The 26029-nt window shown below is 36.0% G+C and overlaps 1 protein-coding gene and 3 long non-coding RNA genes across 4 annotated transcripts in view; 2 read left to right on the top strand and 2 right to left on the bottom strand.

Annotated features, from left to right (window-relative positions):
• The window catches only part of LOC111504126 (RYamide receptor), a 300380-nt gene that overhangs the window by 101222 nt on the left and 173129 nt on the right, over window positions 1-26029 (top strand). Inside the window, exon 2 of the mRNA XM_074172935.1 lies at window positions 4184-4799. Coding sequence (XP_074029036.1) covers window positions 4264-4799 — 536 coding nt within the window. The 5' untranslated portion in view covers window positions 4184-4263. The remainder of the gene's footprint in view (window positions 1-4183; window positions 4800-26029) is intronic.
• LOC141481432 (uncharacterized) lies at window positions 8436-9550 on the top strand. The gene is made up of 2 exons (XR_012464973.1): window positions 8436-8966; window positions 9037-9550. It is a non-coding gene; the product is annotated as an uncharacterized lncRNA (long non-coding RNA).
• Window positions 9010-10163, bottom strand: LOC141481430 (uncharacterized). The gene is made up of 2 exons (XR_012464971.1): window positions 9699-10163; window positions 9010-9661 (listed from the first exon to the last, which is right to left on the bottom strand). It is a non-coding gene; the product is annotated as an uncharacterized lncRNA (long non-coding RNA).
• Window positions 15419-16927, bottom strand: LOC141481431 (uncharacterized). Its single transcript, XR_012464972.1, has 2 exons — window positions 16774-16927; window positions 15419-16736 (listed from the first exon to the last, which is right to left on the bottom strand). It is a non-coding gene; the product is annotated as an uncharacterized lncRNA (long non-coding RNA).

The following is a 26029-nucleotide window of genomic DNA, read 5'->3' as shown; positions in this document are numbered from 1 at the left end:
AGCAAGTGAAAATAATTGCTGAGATGGTAGTAAATCCTGAACAGTATACTTATTCCGTCGCGAATGTTTATGAGGTGTCTGCTTCTACTATGTGGAGACTTTTGAAAAGGAATAGGTATCATCCATACAAAATTAAAATGGTACACCAATTAACTGAATGTGGCCCTGATCGAAGAACAGAATTCAGCGAAATCATGACGGAAACCATTGCAAGGCATCCTACCTATCTCCACAATATTTGTTTTAGTGACGAATGTACATTTTTTTAAACGGCAATGTTCACAGTCAAAATTGCCGCTATTAGACCAACCCTCACGTTTTCCGGGAAACACATACCCAATATCCAGAAAACATTAACATTTGGGCAGGAATATTGGGAAACTTAATTGTAGGACCTCTATTCATTGATCAAAATTCAACAGGGGAACTGTATTTGGATATGCTGGAAACTACTGTTAGCCCTCTCATCTCATTCGTCGAAGCGAATCCTATTGAAGTCGATATGGATATTTTATTCCAACAAAATGGAGCACCATCACATTACTCCAGACAAGTAAAAAACTATTTGGATACTACTTTTCCAGGTCGTTTGATTGGCCATCGGGTTCCTACAGAATGGCCAGTCCGCTCGCCAGATTTGACACCTTTGGATTTTTATGGGGCTATTTGAAGCAAGAAGTGTACAAAACTGATCCTGCTTCAATATTGGATATACGGTAGAGAATAATAAATATTTGTAGAGATATTGACGTTACTGTTTACAAAAATGTTCGGGGTGAAATATCGGATAGGCTGCTCATATGTCGAGAAGTTCAAGGCATCTTCTGAACTGACCTCAAGCTTATTAACTCATATTATGTAGTTGAATGTCAATGTATTCAGGCAATTATTTAAAGTTCCTCCATTTTGTAGTAGTTGAAGATATTGACATTATATTCTATGGTTGTGAAGCTTCAAAGGAGCTTCAAAAAGATCTGTCAGAAGACCTCCCTTTCCATTTAATTTTTTTTCCCAGTTGACGCCCAGTTGCCATCTTGAAAGTTTCATCTGTCAATTTCACTTCCAAATAAAGTATTCATGCATTAATTTCATTTTCCCTGATATCAATTTTTTGAGTTGACCCGTTCAAAAAATAAAAGGGGGGTCATCAAGAAAATGATCCCCCCCTTAATGACATTAAGAAAATTCGAATTCCACAAAATGTTTACATTTACAGCCAATACAAAAGGAAATCACAATGTGATATAATACAATATTTCAACACTAGAGGGTGAATTTTAATTTTTTTTTTTCAGATCATTTGCAAAACAGTCAATTGAAACTGAAGGTCTGTTGTAGAATTTATAGAAGGTATCTGACCTTCTAGACCAACCTGCAGCCGAACGAATGTGTTCTATGTTCATCCCCGATCTATTCGCCGCTGATGAAGCAGCGTGTATCGTGATGTGTCCTTTAAAAATGGCAGTATCCACGCCACTTTGTCGCAAATCTTCTTTTATCCATCGGCTCAGAGTTTGCGACGTGGCAGGGTGGCGAGGTTTTTTAATTGACAAAATAAAATGCTCATTAGTTTCTTTTCAAAGATTTTTTGTTTTCTCGATATAGTATAAGATGGTGGAGGCCAGACATAGTTCCGGTTTTTCTCTGAAAAATGGAAATTGTAGCCTTGGTTGTGGATTTTTAGGCTTGGAAGTCTGTTATACGGATTTCAATTCTATCTTTTAGAATGAAAATACCCGATAACGAGTAGTGCTTACTGTCTAGACTCATTGCGCAGAGGCTAAGGCCAAAAGAAGTGTTAATCTCAACGTTAATTTTCTTAGAACCAAGGACTCTAGTGGAAATGAACTACTTCTGTGCTCCGTGTTAGGAATCGCACGTTAAAAGGTAAGACCTCATTAATCCTCAGCTTGCACAAGTTTCGACTTCTGAGGGTTGTCGTTCATAGGGGTGCGACAGCTGGTTGACGGAAAAATAGATTTTACACAGAACAGATTAAACAGAACTGGTTCTGGGTCCCATATTCCCTTGTATCTGGGGAATGTCGGTTTTAGACATCTGTCCACTATACTACATTTTCCAGCTTCCAAAATTAGATTTAGACACGATCTGCTGGTATTTTTGGAAAAATAATTTGCCTCATTTTCCAGTTCGCCATTCAGAAATTCCAAGATATTTTTAGTTTCTGGGTGGAATGTCATATCTTTCTCATCCTTGCAGAATTTCCACCACTTAATGTAAGTCGAGTTACATTGTTTTCTGAGTATAATAACTCAATAACGCTGTCATGGTGTCTATAACTAATGTAGCAATCTGCTTTATGTTAAGGCTTCCCTAATAAAATGACTGCTCCCAGGATAAGCTGCCTCCAAAGCGGGTGGGGTTTTCTTAGGAGCTCGAATATGAAAATGTCAGAAACAACCATTGATTCTAGTTTGGGAAACCATGGTTGTGGAGTTGTGATGTCCACATTGGAAAAACTACAATTATTTCTGCATTATAGTTTTCTATTTTGCTGAGGACTTTTGGAATCAGTGAAAAAGTGAAAATATATATGCTTTCGAATTTTTCCACGAAAATGTAATAGCATCAACTCCTATGCTGTACGGATCAGGATCGGGATGAATTATTTGCATTTTGTATTCAAATGAGTAGCGAATAAATCGATTTCAGGGCTCCCAAATTTTCATGTAAACTTTTGAAATGCCTCTGAGTTGAGATAATACTCTGTTTAAAAGTGTTGTAACCTTGATTCTTTATCCGCCTCACGATTTTCTTCTGAATTAATGTAAGACGGTAAGACGCATAGATCATTATTTGTTTTTGTCACACCATCGTCATATCTTTTTAGGTAATTCGTTCAACTATTTATATTTCACACCCACCATCCAATTAATATAGGATACGGCTGTAGTGTTGTCTACACGTAGTAAGATATGGCAATTGAAATGATCTTTTGTGAAGATTTTGAGTCCATACAAAGCGGCTAATAGCTCTAGGTAATTCATAGAAACATATACAATTCTCCAGTAAAATAAACAATATGGTTGTAATCATGAAAACTCTCAAATCTCCAGGACATCTTCAGAATCCACAGCTACCGAAAGACCTGATCAGAAAGTTACCTGATCATTTAAAGCTGAAATGGGGCGACAAAATGATTGAAGGAAATGGAGTGTTGTATTTGGAAGATTTTGCCAAATGGGTGGGAGAAGTTGCAAGAGTTACAAGTACGCCTTCAGTTTCTGAAAGTTTCTGTAAATCATTGTTTCAAAAGTTATTCAGGGTGGTTCGTTTCAAATGGAATGCACTGTATATTCGAAAATTGAGTCTTTGATAATTGTAGTTTCACAAAGATTGCTTTGTTGAAATTTCTTGTTATTCAGGTGCATTCAGCTTGAGGTTATTCACACGTTTTGAGACGATTGCTCAATTTTCAGAATGTAATATATATTGGAAGACATATCTGCATATATCTGCATTTTACTGCCTCATAGGTACAATTGAAATAACCAGACAGTTTTATTGATGAATGACGCAAAAAATGATGGATGGGTGTCGTGCAGTGATTCACAAATGTTGACGATGTGGAAAGATATTTTGAACATCAATTATACGTCTTCAATGAAATAAGAGATAATGAAAAGAAATATATCTCAATTGAAACTTTTTCATCGAAACTTCTACAATAGTGAATCAATTACCAGTTACATCAAACCGCTGTGTTAGCAATTCAATATTCTTGAAAAATAATTCAGTACTTATGGTATACCTACTGGGCATTATGACGTAGTGTCTGCAAGGGATGAGAGGGTTGATAATGTCCTCGGTGTTTTAGAACGATTTGCAGTTTTGTATGTGATTTCTGGAGTGGATTGGGTAATACTGTATTTTTCCTCATTTATATTAATAATTATAATGAATTGATTAATGTAGTCGCTACTACGTGGTAGGAGATCATCATGAAAAATGAGAAATAAAATTTTCTATGTTTTACTGTATGATTTGAAAATGTCGATATAGGATGAAACTGCAGTAACGTTAGTTACGAATGAAAAGTGGTAAAAAAATATATAAAAAATTGAAAGTTTCATTTCTCATTTTTTCATAGCAATAATAATATTCACGAATTTTCGAAAAATATGTTATATTTCCATGTTTTAACGTTCTCCTTTAATTCCAGGAATCATCATGAAAAACCTGGGACTCCAAAGAAATGCAATATAAGTGATTACCAAGCAACTTCCGTCTACCGCCGCGAAAATGGATTTTAATGAAACACGAAACATAACGGATTGCGAAAACTTCATAATGCCCGAGAGTCCTTTGAGAAACCCGTATTTCCAAGGATCAGTCTATTCCATGTACGTCCTTATATTCGTAGTAGCTTTCGTAGGAAACAGCTTCATCTGCTACGTGGTGGTATCATCTCCGAGAATGCACACCGTGACAAATTTTTTCATCATGAACCTGGCTGTTGGTGATATGCTCATCATTGTCCTTTGCGTTCCTTTCACGTCTGTTTCGCTCATGCAGCAATACTGGCCTTTTGGTGGAATATTGTGTCCTGTAGTGAATTACTCCCAAGCTTTATCAGTGTTCATTAGCGCGTATACTTTAGTGGCAATTAGTATTGACAAGTACATGGTGATTATGTGGCCGCTGAAACCGCGGATTACCAAAGGGTTTGCTATTTCCATGATCGCTCTAGTCTGGATGATTGCAGGAACGACTGTTCTCCCCTCTGCCTTCTTCGCAAAAATCATTCAACCAGATTACCCCTATGTGGATTGTGACAGGTAAGATTTTTGAATAATTTTTATTTCATATGTAAAGTCCGGAAAACAAAATTTTTGTCAATAAGTGAAGCATTATAACGATATCATTTTGAACACATTTATCTGTGACGATAAGACCAAATCTACAGCTTTGTATGGATATGGTCAATTTGCTTTCATGTCCAGTGTATGAGAGATAATCAGCTGTTTATAGGTTTATCAGTCGGTCTGCAGGTTCTTGGGGCTGACGTTTCGTCTGCGAAGGTGGCAAATATTATCATAAGTAATGCGCAGTAGTGAAAGTAATCAACTTCACATACCATGAGCTATTGAAATTGGTGCACTCCCACGCCCAATTGCTCATATAATCCTGATGTCGTTAGGAAATGTTTAAAGGAGGCATTGCCATCTGGAGCGAAGAACCCGCTGATGAATTGCAGGTTTTCACCACAGTATATAAGTACACACCAGTAAGTTCACTCTCCGCCATCTTTGGGTCAAGATTCCCCACCTCAAATTTTATGCGCGGCCGAACTACAGCGCAACCGACTGAATCTGAGGCGTTCACCAAGTGAGCCAAATTGAGGCATGAAATATTATTGCAGAGTGAGTTGTTGTAAGTGGTGGTTTTGTATTTGTGAAAAATTTGCGTCTAGTTTCAAAATGAGCAAGTGTCAAGCTGTGGACTGCTGTAATTTGCAGGGTGATGTCGGCATTCATTTTTTTCGATTTCCAATTGACGAAAAAAGGTATGTTTTTCTATCATTCATTATGTAAGATTGGAGTAATGAATATATAACGAAAATCATAAAATAAATTGTTATAGACCATATATAGTGAAGGCATTAATATGCAGACTTTTTATTATGAATTTAATTTGATGAAGTTGAACGAATAGTATATGCCATTAGTTCCACTGGAAATCCACACAGGAAAATAATTGTTGAACCACATCAAGTTTTTATTTGTATCTGTAGGAAAACAATTACTTCCACTGAAATATTTGCAAAACCATTTATATGTTCCAGATAATCTACTATAAATAGCAAATATGTTTTTTCTCAGATTCTGTCATCAATAACAAAAAACATTAGAATTTCATTCGATTGACACACTTCATAATTAGCAAACTAGGCAACCCAGAACCAAGGAATCTGTATTATATATTGAAGTTTTGATTTACAACAACCAACCCAATAATATAAAAAAAAAATTCAGAAAAACGATTCAAAACAAAATGAAATTCTGCAAATGCCTTGGTAGTCATGGCAAAAGGCATGCATTCGAACTGGAAACAGCCTGTTGCATACTTTTTTACCAATTCATCCACATTAATACTGGATATAAAAAGTATTGTGATTGAAGCTGTTAGGCAATTTTCAAAAATTGGATTGAGAGTTAAAGGTATCATTTCAGATTTAGTTTCTAATTTTTATAAACTCGCCAGAAAAGATCTCGAAGTGACTGTAGAGCAGCCATATTTCTTTGTTGATGAGAAAAAAATATTTTACATCTGCTGAAATGTGGCAGAAACCATTTTTTCGATGACTTTTTGAAATTTGGTGAATATACAACGAACAAAAGTCATTTTGACATCTTAAATGACTTTACAACTTGGATAAAGAAAAGCAATATAGACTAGCACCCAAACTTACTGATTCTCATTTATTTCCAACTAACTTTCAAATGATGAAGATTAAATTAGTCAGTCAAGTTTTCAGTCATTCGGTAGCTACAGCGATGAATACCTATGCAAGTTTCAATCAGATACCATCAGCAGCAATAGGAACGGCTACATTCATTGAAAAAATGGATAAAATGTTTGATATTTTGAATTCGAATAGATTTGAGGGTGTGAAAGATTTCAATATACCTTTTTTTAGAACATCAGAATGAATTGATTTTCTGAGGCGCCAGTCAATGTAATTATAACACTGATGATCTTCAAACAAGACTCGACCTCTGACGGAAGCAAGGAACTCTTTTGAAGGTTCGAAATAAATGAACATTTCAATCTAGCAGACCACTATTATAATATCCATGAAGTCATTGTTCACTGTGGTTTTGGCGTTGAATTTGGTCATTATTAAGCCTTGGTCAAAGACGAAACGGATGGATTTATGTTCGACGAAAGTCGTGTTCTGGCAATGTATTGAATCTACTGAAGCCTCTGGAATCACCCTACATTTTGTTCTATGAGAGAGAGGACATTGGCAAATCAAGATCTTCAGATGCTTCAGGTGCTGCAGGTTTTTCCGGGTTTTCCTGTAGCTGAAAAAGTAAATGCGCCACTGGAATCAATGAAGTCGCCCCGGAGTGCCAATTAATTTTTATTGTTGTTTTTATTTTTATCGTTGTTCTATAATTTTTTAGCAAATTAATGTTATATCAAAAAAAGAAAAAAACACGACTGGACAAATGAGATTCATTGAGGGGTGGCAGATAACAACTTTGGCATTTCTGCAACTTTGGGAAAACCTACATAGTGAAGGACACTCCTACATATTAACGAGGAATATAAATCAGGACTGTGTGTAAAATTATTTTGGTCAACTTAGGAATACTTGTAGAAATGCCAGAAACCCAACTCCTATTCAAATTACCAGAGCTCCCAAAAACACATTTACTCTCCAGTATTTCACACAGGCAGAAGGAACTAACTGTCTAGAAGATACAAGTGAGATTCTATCAAGTATTACAGATGCAGACATATATAGAATGAAGATTATTGTGGAAGTTCCAAAAAATCACTATAAACCTTTGAGAGTAGAGATAAATGATTATAGAACTCTAGCCACTCCAGAAGGAAACAGTTTGGGCTATGTTCGTGGATATCTTTTGAAAAAGAAAACATCCATGAGAAGTATGTACAAATTTTGCCACGGTGGCTAGTACGACACTGAATGAAATAAATGTAGGTATATAGTCATTTCAAGGCATATAGTAATACAGTAGCCAAACAGTTTGGAAGTTTATATATGCCTTCAGATTCATTTTTACAATGTATCATACAACTATAGACAGAATTTCTATATCATTTCAACAACTTATGTGCCACTGATTGTGATAATTTTCCATTGGATTATTTATTTCCTCTTTTCACAAAGGTAAAAGTTTACTATACTTTGAAACTGCCAATAGAAATTTGAAAATAAATGTTGAAAAAAAATCAAAAACTCATCATTCTGAATAAACCTTTAAAATATATTAGCATAAGTTTTTTACCTAAATTGTATAATCTTACTACATAAAATATACGTTCATTTCACCACATTGTCTTATTTTTTATGAATTCCTAAACAGTTCACAATCATATGAGACATTTATTGGGAGCTCCTCGTAGCAATGATGAAGTCAGATCATGGTCACATATTTTTTGATCGAACCTCGTGCAGAGGTGCACAACAGCTCTTAGCCGACACCCTCCTGTCCCGCCACATGCCAGCAAAAAATAAAATCTCGACACGAAACATCATAGACGATTCTGTCTTTCACACTGGTGGCTATAGCAGGCTACACATATACGAAACATGTTCTCACAAAAGGTATTTATGATATTGCCTTAGAAATCGGTAAACACAATATAATAATTTAAATCGTATAAAGAGAGCTTGCATAATAACGAACAAGGATACCGGTACTTTAGAACCCATGTTACGGGTCAAAAACTCACAACGAGCTTTTTAATGTTTGCAGGATAATCACCCTGTATTTCGAATATGAAGGCTGATTATTTATCAACTGATTCAAATTTATAGACAACCAACTTCTCTTTGAAATCATTGTACAATGGGTCATATATCTAACGGGCGCTTTATCGGCCATTGTCGATTTAAAATATACCATTCGCTTAAACAGCTTATCACCCTAATTTCATATGAATTGTTTTTCAATTCGTTTTTCTGAACAGGCTTTTTCAAGTAAGGAATTGGCGAGCGATTGTAAAAGATTTCGACTGATGTACCTAGGTAGATTAGTGCTGGTTTTCTGTTTCGTAGTGAGAATGCGATTTTGTTTATTTTCCTATAGGGATATCTAGCTTCTCATAGAGTTTTCGTGCATTTGGTTATAAATGCGAAAACGTGTTTCAAGATTTGTTTTTTTTGGATTTGGGAAAACTGTAAACAGCACTTGTGTTCGATTGATCACGCGGAAAATCTTTAACATGAAGCCTACATAACATCTCAAGTGAGTAAATATAACTGCAACTTCCCGGTGTAACATTTTCTAATTTTCTTTTTTTTTCTGCTGCGTTCAGGGCTTTTTATATATACCACAAAGAAAAGGTCTGACTACCAATACAAACAAGTTGGGCTATTAAGACGGTTCTGGAGACCTCTGTATCCTGGGACTTATCCTGGAATTGGTGGCATAAAGATAAGTTTTATGTTTGTATCGTCTCCAACATCGATAGTCAGGTCCTGTACATTTAGATTCTCTTGTTGCTTCCACAAGCAATCGTTCAAGCGAAATCGTATTGGGCATTACCCTATTTGAAGATAAAACAACGACTGACAGTTATTTATAGTGTTTTCTTTAAATTTATAATTGATTTTATTGAAGTCATGAAGTTCCATTAAGTGGATTGTTGAAAATTACGATATATTTGGAAAAGTATGTTAGCCGAAATATAGATCTATACGGAGGTATAAAATTAAGTGTTACAAAATTTGATATTAAAAATATCGCCATGAGTTCACAACAATAATTTATGTGAATATTGACATTCCTAATAACTTTTTGCTGGGTCGAAATAAATTGTCTCTGAACCATTTTATTTTGTTCATTTCATAAATTTTGTTGTAACCATAACTGGAAATTTGATAACGGCACACCGCCTATCTGAATTTGGTTTGTATGGTATTCTCGCTTATACAAATTCACTGTTTCGTGATTTATTTTGTGAGTTAAGTATTTTACATGAACTACTGATTGGTTTAAATCACGTGGCGCTCATTTTTTTTTCTTTCTCCAATTATGACTCACGCCCACTCTCTGAGTTAGTCGGCGACCGATCAGTGGTTGAGCTCCTGGAAACCGTATAAAATAGGTAGTAGAAGCCGCGTGGTAACATATTTGGCGCCCAACAATAATTTTTTGTTTCAATTTTACCTTTTTTTTTCTTTTCTTTCTTGCTTCTGAACTATTTATTTAAGTCGCATTTTTTTTTTCAAAATCTATGAGGTAAACTTAATTATTGTACCAGCCAATATAACTGACAATTCTGTTTTCTGAAATTTCAAAGCGAAGTTGTGTCAGAATACATGTCGATATACAGGGTGTCCCATTAGTGTTTTTTTTCCGAAACCGAACATATTCGAAAAATTGTAACACTCATTAGTGGTATACTTATAAGCGTGGATCATTTTTATTGTTTCGTTTTTTTCGTTTATAAGCGTGGATCATTTTTATTGTTTCGTTTTTTTCTTTCATTTATTCCACCTTGGAGCGTTTTTTTGTTTTTTTTGCGAGGAAAGGGTGGGAGTGTTCATATACCTATTTTATCATATATTTTTTTTGTTTATTCGTTGTGTATGAACTATGGAAGTGAGTCGACTTCATAGTGATGAACTTTCTTATGAATTGCACGTTAGAGGGTTACCATATGAGGGTACGGTAGCGGAAAAACGTCAGCGATTGAGGGCTATTTTGAAAATAGAAAAACTTGGTGGAATTCCGTTCGCATGCTCAGAAAAGATAGATGCAGAAAAAGAAATACAAATTTGTTATGATAAGCTTGAAGATTTGGATAAGGAAGTCGGAAATTTTCATCTCGAGAATGCCGAAAACGAGTATAAACGAATTCAATCTCGGGTATTGCATGTTGTTGGTAGGTTGAATCGATTACTAGATCCAAACGTGGCAGGGCGTAAGGGTGAGCTGTTGGTCAAGGTTGGAGAAATGACAACGTTGTTAGATGAAATGGTTTCTTTATCACGACAACGAGTCGAAAGTCCACCGAAACTAAATTCAACAATTGCACCCAGTCCTACCACTGTTTCAAATCATAATTTATCAATCTTGGACCTACCCAATGATGACTTAGAAAGCCTTCTGAAGACTGCTGATTCTGCAAAGGGAAGCGGAATAGGGCTACTGCCAAATGGTTCGGAGCCTTTTCGATATCGTTCAGGGATGAACGGTAATCGAGAGTTTCCGAATTCAGTTGGAAAGACCACTACTCAAAATTTCGGTACCACAACTACGGTATCACAACCGAAGCATTCTAATACCACCGTAACGTTCTCAGGTACAGCTGTACCTCCTAGACATGATACATACCTACAGGGCAAGTCGATGAGTCAAATCTCTGGTATTTGTAAAAATGATATTTTACAAGGTTTTGATAAGATTCCCGGTAGCTTTGGACGTTCAGAGAGAGTGGCTCCAGATGGTCAAATTCCTTGTTATCCTTTTTCTGAAGATCGGTCTAAAGTTTTTAATATAGTATCGAGATGGAATTTACGGAAGTTTGATGGCAATTCTAATGTGTCAGACTTTTTAGAAAGAGTCGAGGAACTTCGTCTTGCTTGTGGCTTGTCAAAAGAGCAGCTAATGGGCGTATATATTCTACTCTTTGATGATAAAATAAAAGCATGGGTAAATGCCAATGTGGATATATGGCATTCTTGGGATGATCTTACCGTCCTCTTAGGCAATACTTTCCTACCAACCGACTTTCAGGAAGACCTTTGGGAAAACATCCGACATAGAGTCCAACACCCTGAAGAGAAAGTTGCACTCTATATTGCCGAAATGCAGTCTCTCTTCAATAAACTTTCAGCCAAGCCTAATGAGCAAACTCGCATTTTTCATATTCGTCGAAACCTACAACCTTATGTTCAACAAAGGATTTCGGCACAAGAAGTTACAACCGTATCCGAACTAATTAGGTTATGTCAGCTAGTGGAAAACTCTAAAGGACGAGAGGAACGTGTCAGTACTTTACTGGCCATCGAAAGAGATTCCTCCCTACCTTCAACAATGATCCGTGATAGTGATGTACTTCAGGGTCCGGCTCTTGGCACTGTTACTCAAGAACCTGTTCGCGCTATTGTGTGCTGGAATTGTCGTCAAAATGGTCACGTTAAACGTAACTGTCGAAGTCCGGCAACCAAGCACTGTTACAGGTGTGGTCACCCAAATGTCACCTCCACCAATTGCCCTTCATGTTCGGGAAACTTGCGGATGGCTCGCAGGTAAGTTGTCCTGTGAGCCTATCCACTGATTTAGACCAGAAGCTCCAGATTCAGTTAGATTTTATTCTTGCTAACGTCATCGGAGATGAACGTCCCTACCTGAAGGTAAAAATATTTGATCAAGTGATTCTTGGGTTGCTCGACTCTGGAGCCTCAAGAACGATCTTGGGCCAAAACGGGTACGAGCTTTTTAAAAGTTTTAATTTGAAACTATTACCTAGTGCTGTGACAAGCTGTAACGTGGCAAACGGAAGTAGTTGTCAGGTCGTAGGTAGCTTTGATATACCTTTTTGTTTAGAGACTCAGGTTAGAGTGATCAATGTACTGGTTATACCCTCTCTACCCCATCTACTTATATTGGGCTCTGATTTTTGGAAGAGCATGGGGATAGTCCCTGATATTAGAAGGGGTTTGTGGAATTTCTCTGATGGAGGTGATGATCAAATAGATGCTATTACTGACCATAGAAACTTGTGTCCCGATCAAGTGAACCAACTTGAGTCTATTGTTGGACAGATTTTCTCAGAAATGCCAGAAGGATTAGGGTGTACGACTTGTGTAGAACATAAAATTGTTACCAAGGCAGATCCAATTAAGCAACGCTACTACCCAATCTCGCCCGCTCTTCAGAAGCATGTTAACGAGGAACTAGACGAAATGTTGCAACTCGGAGTAGTGGAGCCTTCTTCTTCACCGTGGGCATCGCCGATTGTGATGGTGAAAAAGAAAGATGGACGTTACAGATTCTGCGTCGACTATCGCAAGGTGAATGCAGTAACAGAGAGGGACGCCTATCCTCTGCCGTTTGTCTCGACTACGTTAGACAAACTCAGAGATGCCAAATACTTGTCATCGCTTGATATAAAAAGTGCTTATTGGACTATCCCGATGTCTTTAGATAGTAAGCCCATAACTGCATTCACAGTACCAGGAAGGGGTTTGTTTCAGTTTTGTAGAATGCCGTTCGGCTTGCACAACGCTCCAGCAACTTGGCAGCGTTTTATCGATAGAGTTCTAGGCGCAGATCTTGAGCCTTATGTGTTTGTGTATTTGGATGATATCGTGATAGTGACACAATCATTCGAGAAGCACCTAGAAATATTGAAGGAAGTATTTACTAGGTTATCTTCTGCTGGGTTGACAGTCAGTCGAGAGAAATGTCAGTTCTGTCGGGAAGAACTTAAATTTTTAGGATATCTGGTAGACAGTAAGGGCTTGCGCTGCGACCCAGAAAAGGTTTCAGCTATTCTGAATATACCTAATCCAACTAGCGTCAAGGAAGTGAGAAGAATACTAGGTATGACTAGCTGGTATCGTAGATTTATCCCCAACTTTTCATCACTGGTGGCACCTATTACAAACCTTTTACGGAAAAAAGTAAAATTTGTTTGGACCGATGAATGCACATTGGCACTCAATTCTATCAAAGAGAAATTAGTTTCTTCCCCAGTTATAAGCTGCCCTGATTTCGAACGTCCTTTTATTGTCCAGACGGATGCTAGTAATTTTGGTCTTGGTGCAGTGCTTTCACAATCTTATCCTGATGGAGAGAGAGTCGTTAGTTTTATCAGTCGCAGTCTCACCAATTCTGAGAGGAAATTCAGCACAACTGAAAAGGAGTGCTTAGCTGTAGTATGGGCGATAGAAAAATTTAGACCATATATAGAAGCAACAAAGTTTAGGGTTATAACTGATCATTTTGCACTTATGTGGCTTAGTAATTTAAAAGATCCTAGTGGAAGATTAGCACGTTGGAGTGTTCGTTTACAACAATATGATTTCGATATCGTCCATAGACGAGGCAAGGATAATGTGGTGCCAGACGTCTTGTCAAGATCAGTTCCTGTTTTGGATGAAGTTTGTGTTGAAAGTGATTGTCTTTTCCCCGATTATAAGGACTCATGGTACTCCAGAATGATACAGAATATAACTTCACGTCCTCTAAATTTTCCTAATTGGAGGATTTCCAATGGGACTATTTACAAAAAGCTGCAGAGTCAGTATCCTGGTCTTGATAGTGCTGTCTATGACTGGAAAATTGTAGTACCGAAGTCACATCGCAAGAAAATTTTGGAGGACTATCATGATAGTCCGATCGCCGGACATGCAGGTATCTATAAAACCTTTAGTAGAATTGGTAACAAATTCTATTGGCCAAAGTTAAGGTCGGATGTTGCCAATTATATCAGACACTGTCAGGTATGTGCCTCTCAAAAACCGGAGCAAAAACCTCCAGCCGGTTTCATTTCCACCCGTCCAGATATCACAAGGCCTTGGGAGTTTGTGACTTTTGATATTGTTGGTAAGTTACCTAAGTCCACTTCCGGTTATATGTATATATTGAGCGTACAAGATTATTTTTCTAAATATTGCGTGTTTTTACCAATGAGATCGGCCAATGCTAGAACAATCGTTCGTCTTCTGGAAGATCATGTTTTCTTGGTTTATGGAGTACCACGGTTTCTTTTATCGGATAATGGAAAACAGGTAGCTGGTAGAAAAGTTAAAGAATTAGCACAAAAATATAACGTAAAATTCATCCAATCACCAAATTGGCATCCGCAAGCAAATGCGTGTGAACGCCAACATCGTACCTTGAAAACCATGATTTCATCATTTGTGAAAGATAACCATCGAACTTGGGACATACTTCTACCCAAGGTTTCTTGCGCAATCAGAACATCTCGAAATGAGAGTACTGGTCAGACCCCATATTTCATAAACCATGGTCGTGAGATGATTCTTAATGGCTCAGATCACAACCCACCACCGATAATTGAAGCCGACGTCTCGGATAATACGGACATACCTTCACCCGAAGAGAGATCTTCCGCTTTGAAAGAAGTATTTAAAGACGTTAGAAAACGATTAGATCAAGCGCAAGAGCGTGCTCAGAAGTCGTACAACCTACGTCGCCGTGATGTCCAGTATGAGATTGGTGATCGAGTATGGCGCAGGAACTTTCCTCTTTCTGATGCTGGACGGTATTTCACAGCAAAATTCGCACCAAAATTTTTAGGCCCTTTTAAAATCCATCGTAGACTCAATCCATGGACTTACGAATTGCGCGGACTCCGTGGTTCGAAGGGTGGCGTTTGGAATGTGAAAGACTTGAAACCAGATTTGACAGCAGAATAGTTCAATTTTCAGTTCGTGTAAGGATGTTATGATTATACAATATCTGGAACTCGCCACAGTGTCGATCGTGGCCACTTGTTGTAAGTGGATAAAGTTTTCTGGATGGATTGTAGACGTTAAGTTATTTGACAACTGCGATTTGTTGAAGGAGGTTGTGCTGAATATTCGTAACATGGCTTGAAGAGGATTAGTAATCAAATCACTTTCCTTACACGAAGTTCTCTTTTGTGAATATATTTTTTTTATATAGTATTCTATTACAGTTTATGATGTTATTCAAATTATGTTTTTTTTGTTCGGGAGTTGCAATTACTTCGATATTGAGTTTAACCAACAGATACGACCTTGGAAAAATTTCAGAAGAAATTTTCCTGGGAGTGAAGGGGGAGTTGTTACGGGTCAAAAACTCACAACGAGCTTTTTAATGTTTGCAGGATAATCACCCTGTATTTCGAATATGAAGGCTGATTATTTATCAACTGATTCAAATTTATAGACAACCAACTTCTCTTTGAAATCATTGTACAATGGGTCATATATCTAACGGGCGCTTTATCGGCCATTGTCGATTTAAAATATACCATTCGCTTAAACAGCTTATCACCCTAATTTCATATGAATTGTTTTTCAATTCGTTTTTCTGAACAGGCTTTTTCAAGTAAGGAATTGGCGAGCGATTGTAAAAGATTTCGACTGATGTACCTAGGTAGATTAGTGCTGGTTTTCTGTTTCGTAGTGAGAATGCGATTTTGTTTATTTTCCTATAGGGATATCTAGCTTCTCATAGAGTTTTCGTGCATTTGGTTATAAATGCGAAAACGTGTTTCAAGATTTGTTTTTTTTGGATTTGGGAAAACTGTAAACAGCACTTGTGTTCGATTGATCACGCGGAAAATCTTTAACATGAAGCCTACATAACATCTCAAGTGAGTAAATATAACTGCAACTTCCCGGTGTAACATTTTCTAATTTTCTTTTTTTTTCTGCTGCGTTCAGGGCTTTTTATATATACCACAAAGAAAAGGTCTGACTACCAATACAAACAAGTTGGGCTATTAAGACGGTTCTGGAGACCTCTGTATCCTGGGACTTATCCTGGAATTGGTGGCATAAAGATAAGTTTTATGTTTGTATCGTCTCCAACATCGATAGTCAGGTCCTGTACATTTAGATTCTCTTGTTGCTTCCACAAGCAATCGTTCAAGCGAAATCGTATTGGGCATTACCCTATTTGAAGATAAAACAACGACTGACAGTTATTTATAGTGTTTTCTTTAAATTTATAATTGATTTTATTGAAGTCATGAAGTTCCATTAAGTGGATTGTTGAAAATTACGATATATTTGGAAAAGTATGTTAGCCGAAATATAGATCTATACGGAGGTATAAAATTAAGTGTTACAAAATTTGATATTAAAAATATCGCCATGAGTTCACAACAATAATTTATGTGAATATTGACATTCCTAATAACTTTTTGCTGGGTCGAAATAAATTGTCTCTGAACCATTTTATTTTGTTCATTTCATAAATTTTGTTGTAACCATAACTGGAAATTTGATAACGGCACACCGCCTATCTGAATTTGGTTTGTATGGTATTCTCGCTTATACAAATTCACTGTTTCGTGATTTATTTTGTGAGTTAAGTATTTTACATGAACTACTGATTGGTTTAAATCACGTGGCGCTCATTTTTTTTTCTTTCTCCAATTATGACTCACGCCCACTCTCTGAGTTAGTCGGCGACCGATCAGTGGTTGAGCTCCTGGAAACCGTATAAAATAGGTAGTAGAAGCCGCGTGGTAACACCCACTAGTTTTATGTGAAGGTGTATGGGAAAGTTGTTATGTTAGATATAAATGGATAATATTTCAAAGTGAAGAATTAGTTTTTTCCACCTATTTGTATGTGATGCCTCAGTGAGTGGTCGAACTAAAGAGCTCTATCAGAAATTCAGTCATGGTATTCAAACAACTGAATTAAAAATTAGGAAAAACCATGAAACATGAATGATATGACGTTCTGAAAAATTGTTAAATACACACATTGGAAAAGTCTAGGGATATTTTTATAACATACTAAATATCATAAAAATAAATGCATGAGGTCGTTTAATTTCGATTAAATTGGTACACTCGACCACCCTGTAGATTTCTATGGGTTGAACAAAGCCTGCAAAAACGGTAACTAATCTTTCATCAAGTTTTTTACAAACTGTAGGTTTTCGGCTAAAATGAATAATCTGAAAGTGTCGAGTTTGTACATTCTATGCAGTTCTTGCTCAGCAATTAAACTGGAAATATTGTGCTTTAACATGGATCGCCATCACTTACCATTGGCTGAGATGAATAGAGCTGTAGGGCTTCTTCAAGGTGGCATGCGACAAAATGAAGTAGCTCTTCGTTTGGGGGTCTCCCAAAGTGTTATGAGTCGATTGTGGCGGCGTTTCCGTGAAACTGGCAGTCCAGCCGAACAACATCCAGGGCGAGGACGCGCTACAACTGCAGTTCAAGACCGATTTTTGGTCTTAACCGCAAGAAGACAACCGACAATCACAGCACCTGAGTTGGTTAACGTATTGCAGCAGACGCACCACGTAACCATTGGTCGTGATACTGTCAGAAATCGACTGCATGAAGCAGATCTCCACAACAAAAGGCCACTTAGATGTTCATCTTTGTCGAGAGGCAATCGCGGTAGAAGTTCAGAGTGGTGTCAAGAACATCAAAACTGGGATGCAAATGATTGGGCCACAGTTTTGTTCACAGACGAATCCAGATTTGGATTTCTTCCAGATTCTCGTCGAGTAAGACTGTGGAGACGACCTGGAAATAATGAACGTTTGAGACACGTCCAGGAAGTCCACACATACAGAGGTGGTACAGTAATGCTATGGGGCGGAATCATGATCGGCGGCAGAACCGATCTCGTTTTTCCAAATCGCTCCCTCACAACTCGACAGTACCTCGACACCATTCTTCTACCTATCGTCCGTTCGTTTGCTGGTGCTGTTGGTGAAAACTTCCACCTGATACACGATAATGCTTGTCCACATGTCGCGCGTCTAGGGACTGACTGGCTCACCAACGAAGGAGTTGATGTATTGCCATGTCCAGCAAAATTACCGGACCTGAATCCCATCGAGCATGTGTGGGACATGCTTCAACGAAGAATCACTCCGCATATGGGAAACATTCACACGTTTCAATTGAGAGAGCTTTTATTCGCTGAATGGGCAAATGTACCTCAACAAGACATTGACAATCTCATTTTGTCGATGCACGATAGATGTAGGGCCGTAATAAACCAGCGGGGAGGCCATACTTTGTACTGATTCCATTTTTTTTGTATTATGATTTTTTTTCAGGGTGCCAAAGAAGAGCCATATTTTTTTTTTAGTTTTGCTTATATGCGCACTCAATATTTTTGACCATTTAATAAATTTTGTTGTAAGTTACATTCGTTTGATAATCACCCGTCAATTTTTTTTTCCCTAAAGCGATCTAAAAAAAAATTATTGCCATTTTCAAAAATATCTCTAGACTTTTCCGATATGTGTATTTCAGCAAACTGTTACTGAATATCGAAAACAAATTGAAAAAGGCTTCCGAAGCAATAAGAGACTCCCAGGATAAAAACTGTCAACAAATGCCCTTATCAGTTGAAGATAAGCATATAGCTAAAGGTATCCATGCACGTTAAAATGTGAATACCGAACTATTGACATGGATGAACTTCGTCAGGAAGTCATAAGAAATATGAAAGAGATAAAAAGTGCGAAAGAAGCGAGCGAAGCCATAGTAATTGAATAACAAAGTTATTACGTTGGAAAGGAAAAATCAAGATTTGAAGAAGAAAGTCGAGCTACTGGAGAGGACAGCAAAGAAAATCATATCTTGATATTTGGCTCGGACCAAAGAGATACTACTACTGTCAATGTGTGTGCGGAATTGAAAAATTCTCTTGGTATCAATATCACTGAAGATCACATAAATAAAATGCATCCATTGAGACATATGAGATAAAACCCATTGATAGTGGAGCTGATGTCTTATATGAAAAAATAAGAGATTTTCAGAAATTGCAAGAAGCTGAAGAGAACAAATATATCAATCCTACAGAACTTGACATTTGAACAAAGGACAGAAAATAGAATATTATGTGAATAGCTGAACAGAACAAGACTAAACAAGGATAATATAACACATATAAAAAAACCAAAATGAACATCAATAAAAAAGCGTACACAGTGAAACAAGTTGAAAGATCCCATTTACAAACCACACAATAGCGCCCTCCTTACACTGAACCTTAGGAATAAAGAATATACACTTGAAATATAATCCTACCAACCTGAAGTTTTCAACGATACAATCAGCAAAGACACAGCTGCACAAGAAACGGCATCCCACCAAAAAAGTTAGACTACCGAAAAATCAACTATCGCTACGAACTCTAGCATAATCAAGAAAATATTGGTGAACCAGTTTCCAAAGGAAATAACAGACTGCAATCCGCAAATTAATGAATAATTACCAACAACGACAAGATATAAATTTACTACATTCTACTTACTTACTAACATTCTACTTACTTACATTCTACTACATTCTATTTACTATATTCTTACTTTTCTATAGGTAATCCAGGGACAGCAATCTTTACATAACTAACATATTATTACATGCATACACTATCACCATATTCGTTATTGTAAGCTCATCCAAAATTACTGACACAGAACTTTATATTCCATTGTAATTATATGGTGATATTTCTAAATTTTGGATCCTCATATGAGAGATTTTATAGTAGAGAAAATAAAGGTCCTCAATACTAATAATCACAGTATTTCAAGATCAATCTTGAAGAACTTGGAACGTGCCTTTTACTTTCTCCCTCATCATGACTGATTATGACTATACAATGACAGCAACTACAATCAAAATGACGGTGTCATTGTTTTTGTAAAAACAAACTTTCATCATTCCGATAATCATATCGAGCTAAACCGAAGTGTATTACTGAAAATCAATATGAATGTAAACGAACAGACTATCTGCATCTATGCGTTCTATAGATCTCCGGCGAGTGAATTGATTACTTTCTAAACCAACTTAATGATATGCTAAACAAAGAGAATGGCACCCACATTACTGTTTATTCGTTGCTGGCATTGATATATCGAAAGAAACTGAAGACTCGAGAATATATCTCGACATAATTAATGATGATGGGTTTCACACAACCATAAATACCACTACAAGAGCAAGAAATGGATCGGAATCATATCTAGATCAGATATTTATTAAAACAAAACAGCAAAACTACAATGATCTCCACCATCTTCACCACAATCAAAGATCACTACATAACGTTACTACAAATCGTACCACATAATAAAAAAATGAATGAAATAAATAATAATTCAAAAAAATACTTTAAGAAATTAGACAAACAAAAAAGCACTTCTTGAATCCATTAGCCACATAAATTGGGAGGATGAATTATACCCGATGCGTGATCTTAAATAATAGAAAAATTCATAAATATAATAAAAACCCGTGTTCGTAAATCAACGAGATACATAAAAATAGAAAAAGAGTGAGCGCAGACAAAAAAATGCATTACGAAACATTGGAAACAAGACCCAATTAATGTGAACATAAAAAATAATCATTCAACAGACATAAAATAAAAGATGCGGAAGACAAGTATTATGGAATGTTGCTGAAAAATTAACAGAATGCAGGGAAAAAAACTATGGAAAACGGTTAATGAAATTCTGGAAATCGAAACAAAAAACAAATGAACTACTTTAAAAATAATTGCTGACATGTATAACAGCTTTTTCGCGAATATAGGAGAAAACCTAGTAAAAAACATTAAAAAACCTAACTGCAAAAGTAGGAGAAATATAAGAAATGATTAATTTTTCCTCCCACCAACAAGTATGAAGGAGATAAAGAACGCCATAAATAAATTGAAGAATAATAAATCGCCTGGACACGATGGAATCAAAGCCGAAATTCTCAAGATTATTATTGGGTTCATTAAAACACTTCTAATGGGCATTATAAATAAATTCCTATAAAAAAACTTAATGCAAAAGTAGGAAAACTATAAGAAATAATTCGATTTTTCTCTCACCAACAAGTATGAAGGATATAAAGAACACCATAAATGAATTGAACAATAATAAATCGTCTGGACACGATGGAATCAAAGCCGAAATTCTCAATATTATTATTGGGTTCAATTGAACACCTCTAATGGGAATTATAATTGAATTCCTAGAAAAAAACTAACTGCAAAAGTAGGAAAACTATAAGAAATAATTAAATTTTTCTCTCACCAACAAGTATGAAGGAGATAAAGAACACCATAAATGAATTGAAGAACAATAAATCGCCTGGAATCAAAGGCGAAATTCTCAAGATTATTATTGGGTTCATGGTAAAATCTCTAATGTACATTATAGATAGTAACTCCAATATTCAAATGCGGTGAAACATATAATGTCAAAAATTATAGACCTATTATATACTTCTCATTATCGATCAGTAAAATTGTCGACTATATACATTTCTAACAAAATATAATCTGGCCGGTCGGTGGCCAGGCGGTTCGACGCGGGTGCTTTGTTCACCAACTCGAATTGACTGTCGTGTTGGTCGGTGGTTCAAGCCCTAGTCTGAAAGATCGATTTTCACTTGCTATCGTCCAACCCGTGTTAGGAATCACACGTTAAAAGGTAAGACCTCGTTAATCCTTAGCTCGCACAAGTTTAGACTTCTTAGGGTTGTCGTTCGTAGGGGTGCGACAGCTGGTTAACGGAAAAACAGATTTTAAACAGATTTTTTTCTGGGTATGGGTTTAGAGATAATAAATTCACTACTGATGACATTCACTCCCTAACAAGAACCATCTATGAATCTCTGGACTGAATAGCGAGATGGCAAATACGGCAAAAAGCAAACAAAAACCTATGCAAACAAAAACCACAGAAAAGAATACGCTGCTACATAAACCCAATGTTGAAGGTAACTTCTACCTAAATGAAGGTGAATCATCCAAAATCAAAGAAGTCAGTCATTTAGAAGGGACAAGCGCTCTCAAGCAAGCGGAAAGTGTACCTACTATGAATAAATACATCCACATCCAAGAAAGTGAAAACACCGAACTCACAAAACAAAATGAAAATGACTGGTGGAAAAAAGTCACCAGAAAAAGAATATCTGTTATCATAGAAAAAAATGCTGGAAGTGAGGTGAAAGGCGTTCCCAAAATAGCAAATCCTCATGTCAGTAGAGTGGACCCAAAGAATACTATAGAAGACATGCAAAAAAAGCCGGAAACACACTTTCCAGAAGTCAAATGTGAATCTTTGAACCCTAAGTATCCCAGCAGTTATTCATCATTCAAAGTCAGCATTTTTGAAGATATATTTCGAAAAGCCATGGACCCTGATGTTTGGACCTATGGAGCGTGCATTAGTCGATATTGTCAAAGGAAGGAGCGGGAACAAGTGATACGGTAACGTTTAAACCTGATCTACTGTTGAATAATATAAACACTATAAAAAATGACAAAATCAGTCATTTACTGACTGATATTGATGAACTTGAAAATATAAAATTTCTTTGCTTAGTAGAAATAGGCATTAAACAGAATGTTGTGAATGATGTTTATATTTCTGTGTTCAAACTTGTCAGTTCTTATTGTAGATCTGCGTTACGATGTGGAGGTGAAGGAATTTGGGCTCGTTCAGACTCAGTAATTGATAGTATTGACTTGTCAGATTTTTGTCTAGAGCAACATTTCGAAATATGTGCATGTGTCTATAAAAATGGTGGAACAACTTTTTGTATCTTGAATTGCTATAGGTCACCTTCAGCAAACGAAAACATATTCTTCACAAAAATAGCAGATGTTTTGGATTTTTCATATAAACCAAATTACAATTTCCTTTTATGTGAGGATTTTAATTTTGATAGATTTAAAAATACGAACTTCAACAAGTTGTCATTAATTTTGTCGTCATATAACCTTGCACCAAAGGTAGCGTGGCCTACCCGTGTCACAAACACAACCTCTACCTCAATCGATTAAATATTTTCAGATGTGAATTGAGGAACATGTTGGGTGATAGACAATGTATACTCTGACCACAGAACTATACTTTTTGACTTTCTCCAAAACACAAAAAATAAAATAAATTATTCAGACACGAGAAGACACTTTAGCGAACAAAACACTGGCAATTTTAAAAATACATTGATAAAAGAGGATTGGAAAGACCTTCGCAAAATTTCAAAATTTAATGCTAGTTTTGAATATTTCTACAATACATTTATATATCATTTCGATTTGAATTTTCCCAAAACTAAATATAAAAGTAATAAACGTCCCTCCAAGAATTGGGTTACCAAGGAAGTGAAAATATCTAGTCAAAAATTGAAAGACCTTTTTGTCCTACAAAAGAACTGTGCTAAAATTATCCCTATCTATAACCAAAAAAAAGAGAGAACATAATAAATTGGTAAAAAATACAAAAATAATATTTCTGTCAAAAAAAATGTTAACTCTGAAAATCAGTCAAAAGCAAGTTGGCAAGTCATTTCTAAATTAAACAATAAACAGAAGAAATCTACTTATGTTACATTGAATATTGAAGGCGGAGTAGTAGAACACCCAGAGGAGGTTGCTTCAATTTTTAATGACTTCTTCCAATAAAATTCAACAAAAAATTTGATTGGTCAAATGCCTAACTAATAGGTATATATAGCTCAAAGTTCGTTGAATATTAATTCAAGTACTCAATATCTCAATCCCTCTTGTGAACCAGAATTACTGAACTTATTGTTGAGGAGAATGAAAAATAAGTATTCTTCATGCTTTAATTAATTTTTATTCTTAAATAGGTAAAAACTATTACATATTTGATAAATTATTCATTCACTTCAGGAACTTTAACAGAGAGTATCAAAATCGGAAAAATTATGCCAATTTTTAAAAAGGGTAACGTCGATTCTCCTGGAAATTACGGACCTGTCACAATCCCATGTAGTTTTTAAAAAGTATCTAGATCGATTCATGAAATTCATTGACAAATTTTCAATTTTGAATGATAAACAGCATGGCTTCCAGAAGAATAGGTCGACGATAACAGCCATTCTGGATTTTTATGAAAAAATTGTAAACCTGATTGAGGCAGGCGAGAGCCCTGTTGGGGTCTTTTGCGACCTCAGTAGGGCTTTCGATTGTGTCAATCATAATAAATTATTAATGAAATTAGAGACATATGGAGTCAAGGGTGTTGCACTTCAATGGATTTCAAGTTTTTTACAGGATAGAACTCAGTATATATGCATAAAATATAAATGTAATGATGTGATAATAACAAAAAATTCAGATAAAACCAAACTCGTTATGGGAGTGCCGCAGGTATCAATTTTAGGTCCTATCATCTTCATTATCTACGTTAATGATAAAGAGAATGTTTTAGGGAATGAAATGTACACAGCATACGCTGACGATTTTACGTTAATTCTATCAGATTTTGATGAAGACTGCTTCGAAGAAAAATGCAATGTATATATGGAAAAATGTATATATGGAAAAGTTAAGCTATAGTGGTAATGACCTTCATTTCAACCAGTCGAAAACACGAATCGTAAGGTTTCATACCAGGCAAAAAACGTTTCAGCAAAAACTCAGTGTTACATCTGATAATGAACCGAAGGGCAGTACTGCAGAAACCGTGAAATTTTTAGGTGTATATGTTGATGAATTTCTCAGCTGGAAATCTCATTGTGTACAGTTAGTGTCAAAGTTAGGTTAGGTTAGGTTAGGTAGCATTATATTTCTTTTCAGGAATTTAAAAGAGGTACTGGAACAAAATCAGTTGATAACTCCCTATCACCCTTAAGTAAATTCACGACTGAGGTATAGGTTGTGTCTGTGGGGTAATACTATCCATGCACGGGATGTTTTCATTACTCGAAAGAAAATTTTGAGACTAATGGCAGGAGCTTCCTATGATCATTCATGTAGAAATATTTTCCCTTCTTATAAAATTTTACCTCTAGCGAGCTTATATATTTTCGAAGTATGCGTCTATATATTTATGAATATTGACAAATTTTATAAAAATTTCAACATTCATACATTGAACACAAGGCATAAAAATTATATTTACGTTCCATATGCGACACTCAATATTACTTCAAATTCTCCTAATTGTATTGGACCTAGGATATATAACCATCCTCCTGAAATTATAAAAAAGACATTATTTTGCTTCAAAAAAGCTTTACATGACTTCCCATTGGAGAAATGTTTTTACTTACTAGATGAGTATTTCAAAGAAAATTTTTGATATCAACTTGTGCTTGTTTAATGTATTTTCATGCACTTTTATTGTGACACCCAGTTTTTGTGGTATTTTGTTCCGTTTTGTAACCACTTTATTTTATTGTATTTCAATAATGACTATTCCTATACATTTTAGATATCAAAAAGAAAATAAATATTATTATTATGACTATTTTTATTATCATTATAAATACCCCTTCAATAGGTGTTTTCATAAATTTGAAAAAGGCATTCCATACGCGACCACTCCATACTATTAGATACCCTGGAGGATATAGGTGTGAGAGGTATTCTGACCTTGTCTTTCACGTTATACAAAAATTATAATATATTCACTCGAAAGATAGGCACAATGCGTACGGCAGCTCTTCGTCGGTATACACTATGGGTTTCGTTCAAAAAAACTTTTCAGTATCTTGAAATTTCAGCATTTGAATATTTTGTTTTATGAAGATCTGAGTTGGGCGCCACACAGCCAATAAAATTAATGATACATGATCTCGTCGACTGTGAAACGAAATCTAATCAAATTGA

This window comes from Leptinotarsa decemlineata, unplaced genomic scaffold (assembly GCF_025532065.1).
Source record: "Leptinotarsa decemlineata unplaced genomic scaffold, Ldec_3_MD MMD2_tig00000199_RagTag_RagTag, whole genome shotgun sequence".
Classification (NCBI taxonomy): Eukaryota; Metazoa; Arthropoda; class Insecta; order Coleoptera; family Chrysomelidae; genus Leptinotarsa; species Leptinotarsa decemlineata.
This window is presented reverse-complemented; position numbering and strand designations above follow the sequence as displayed.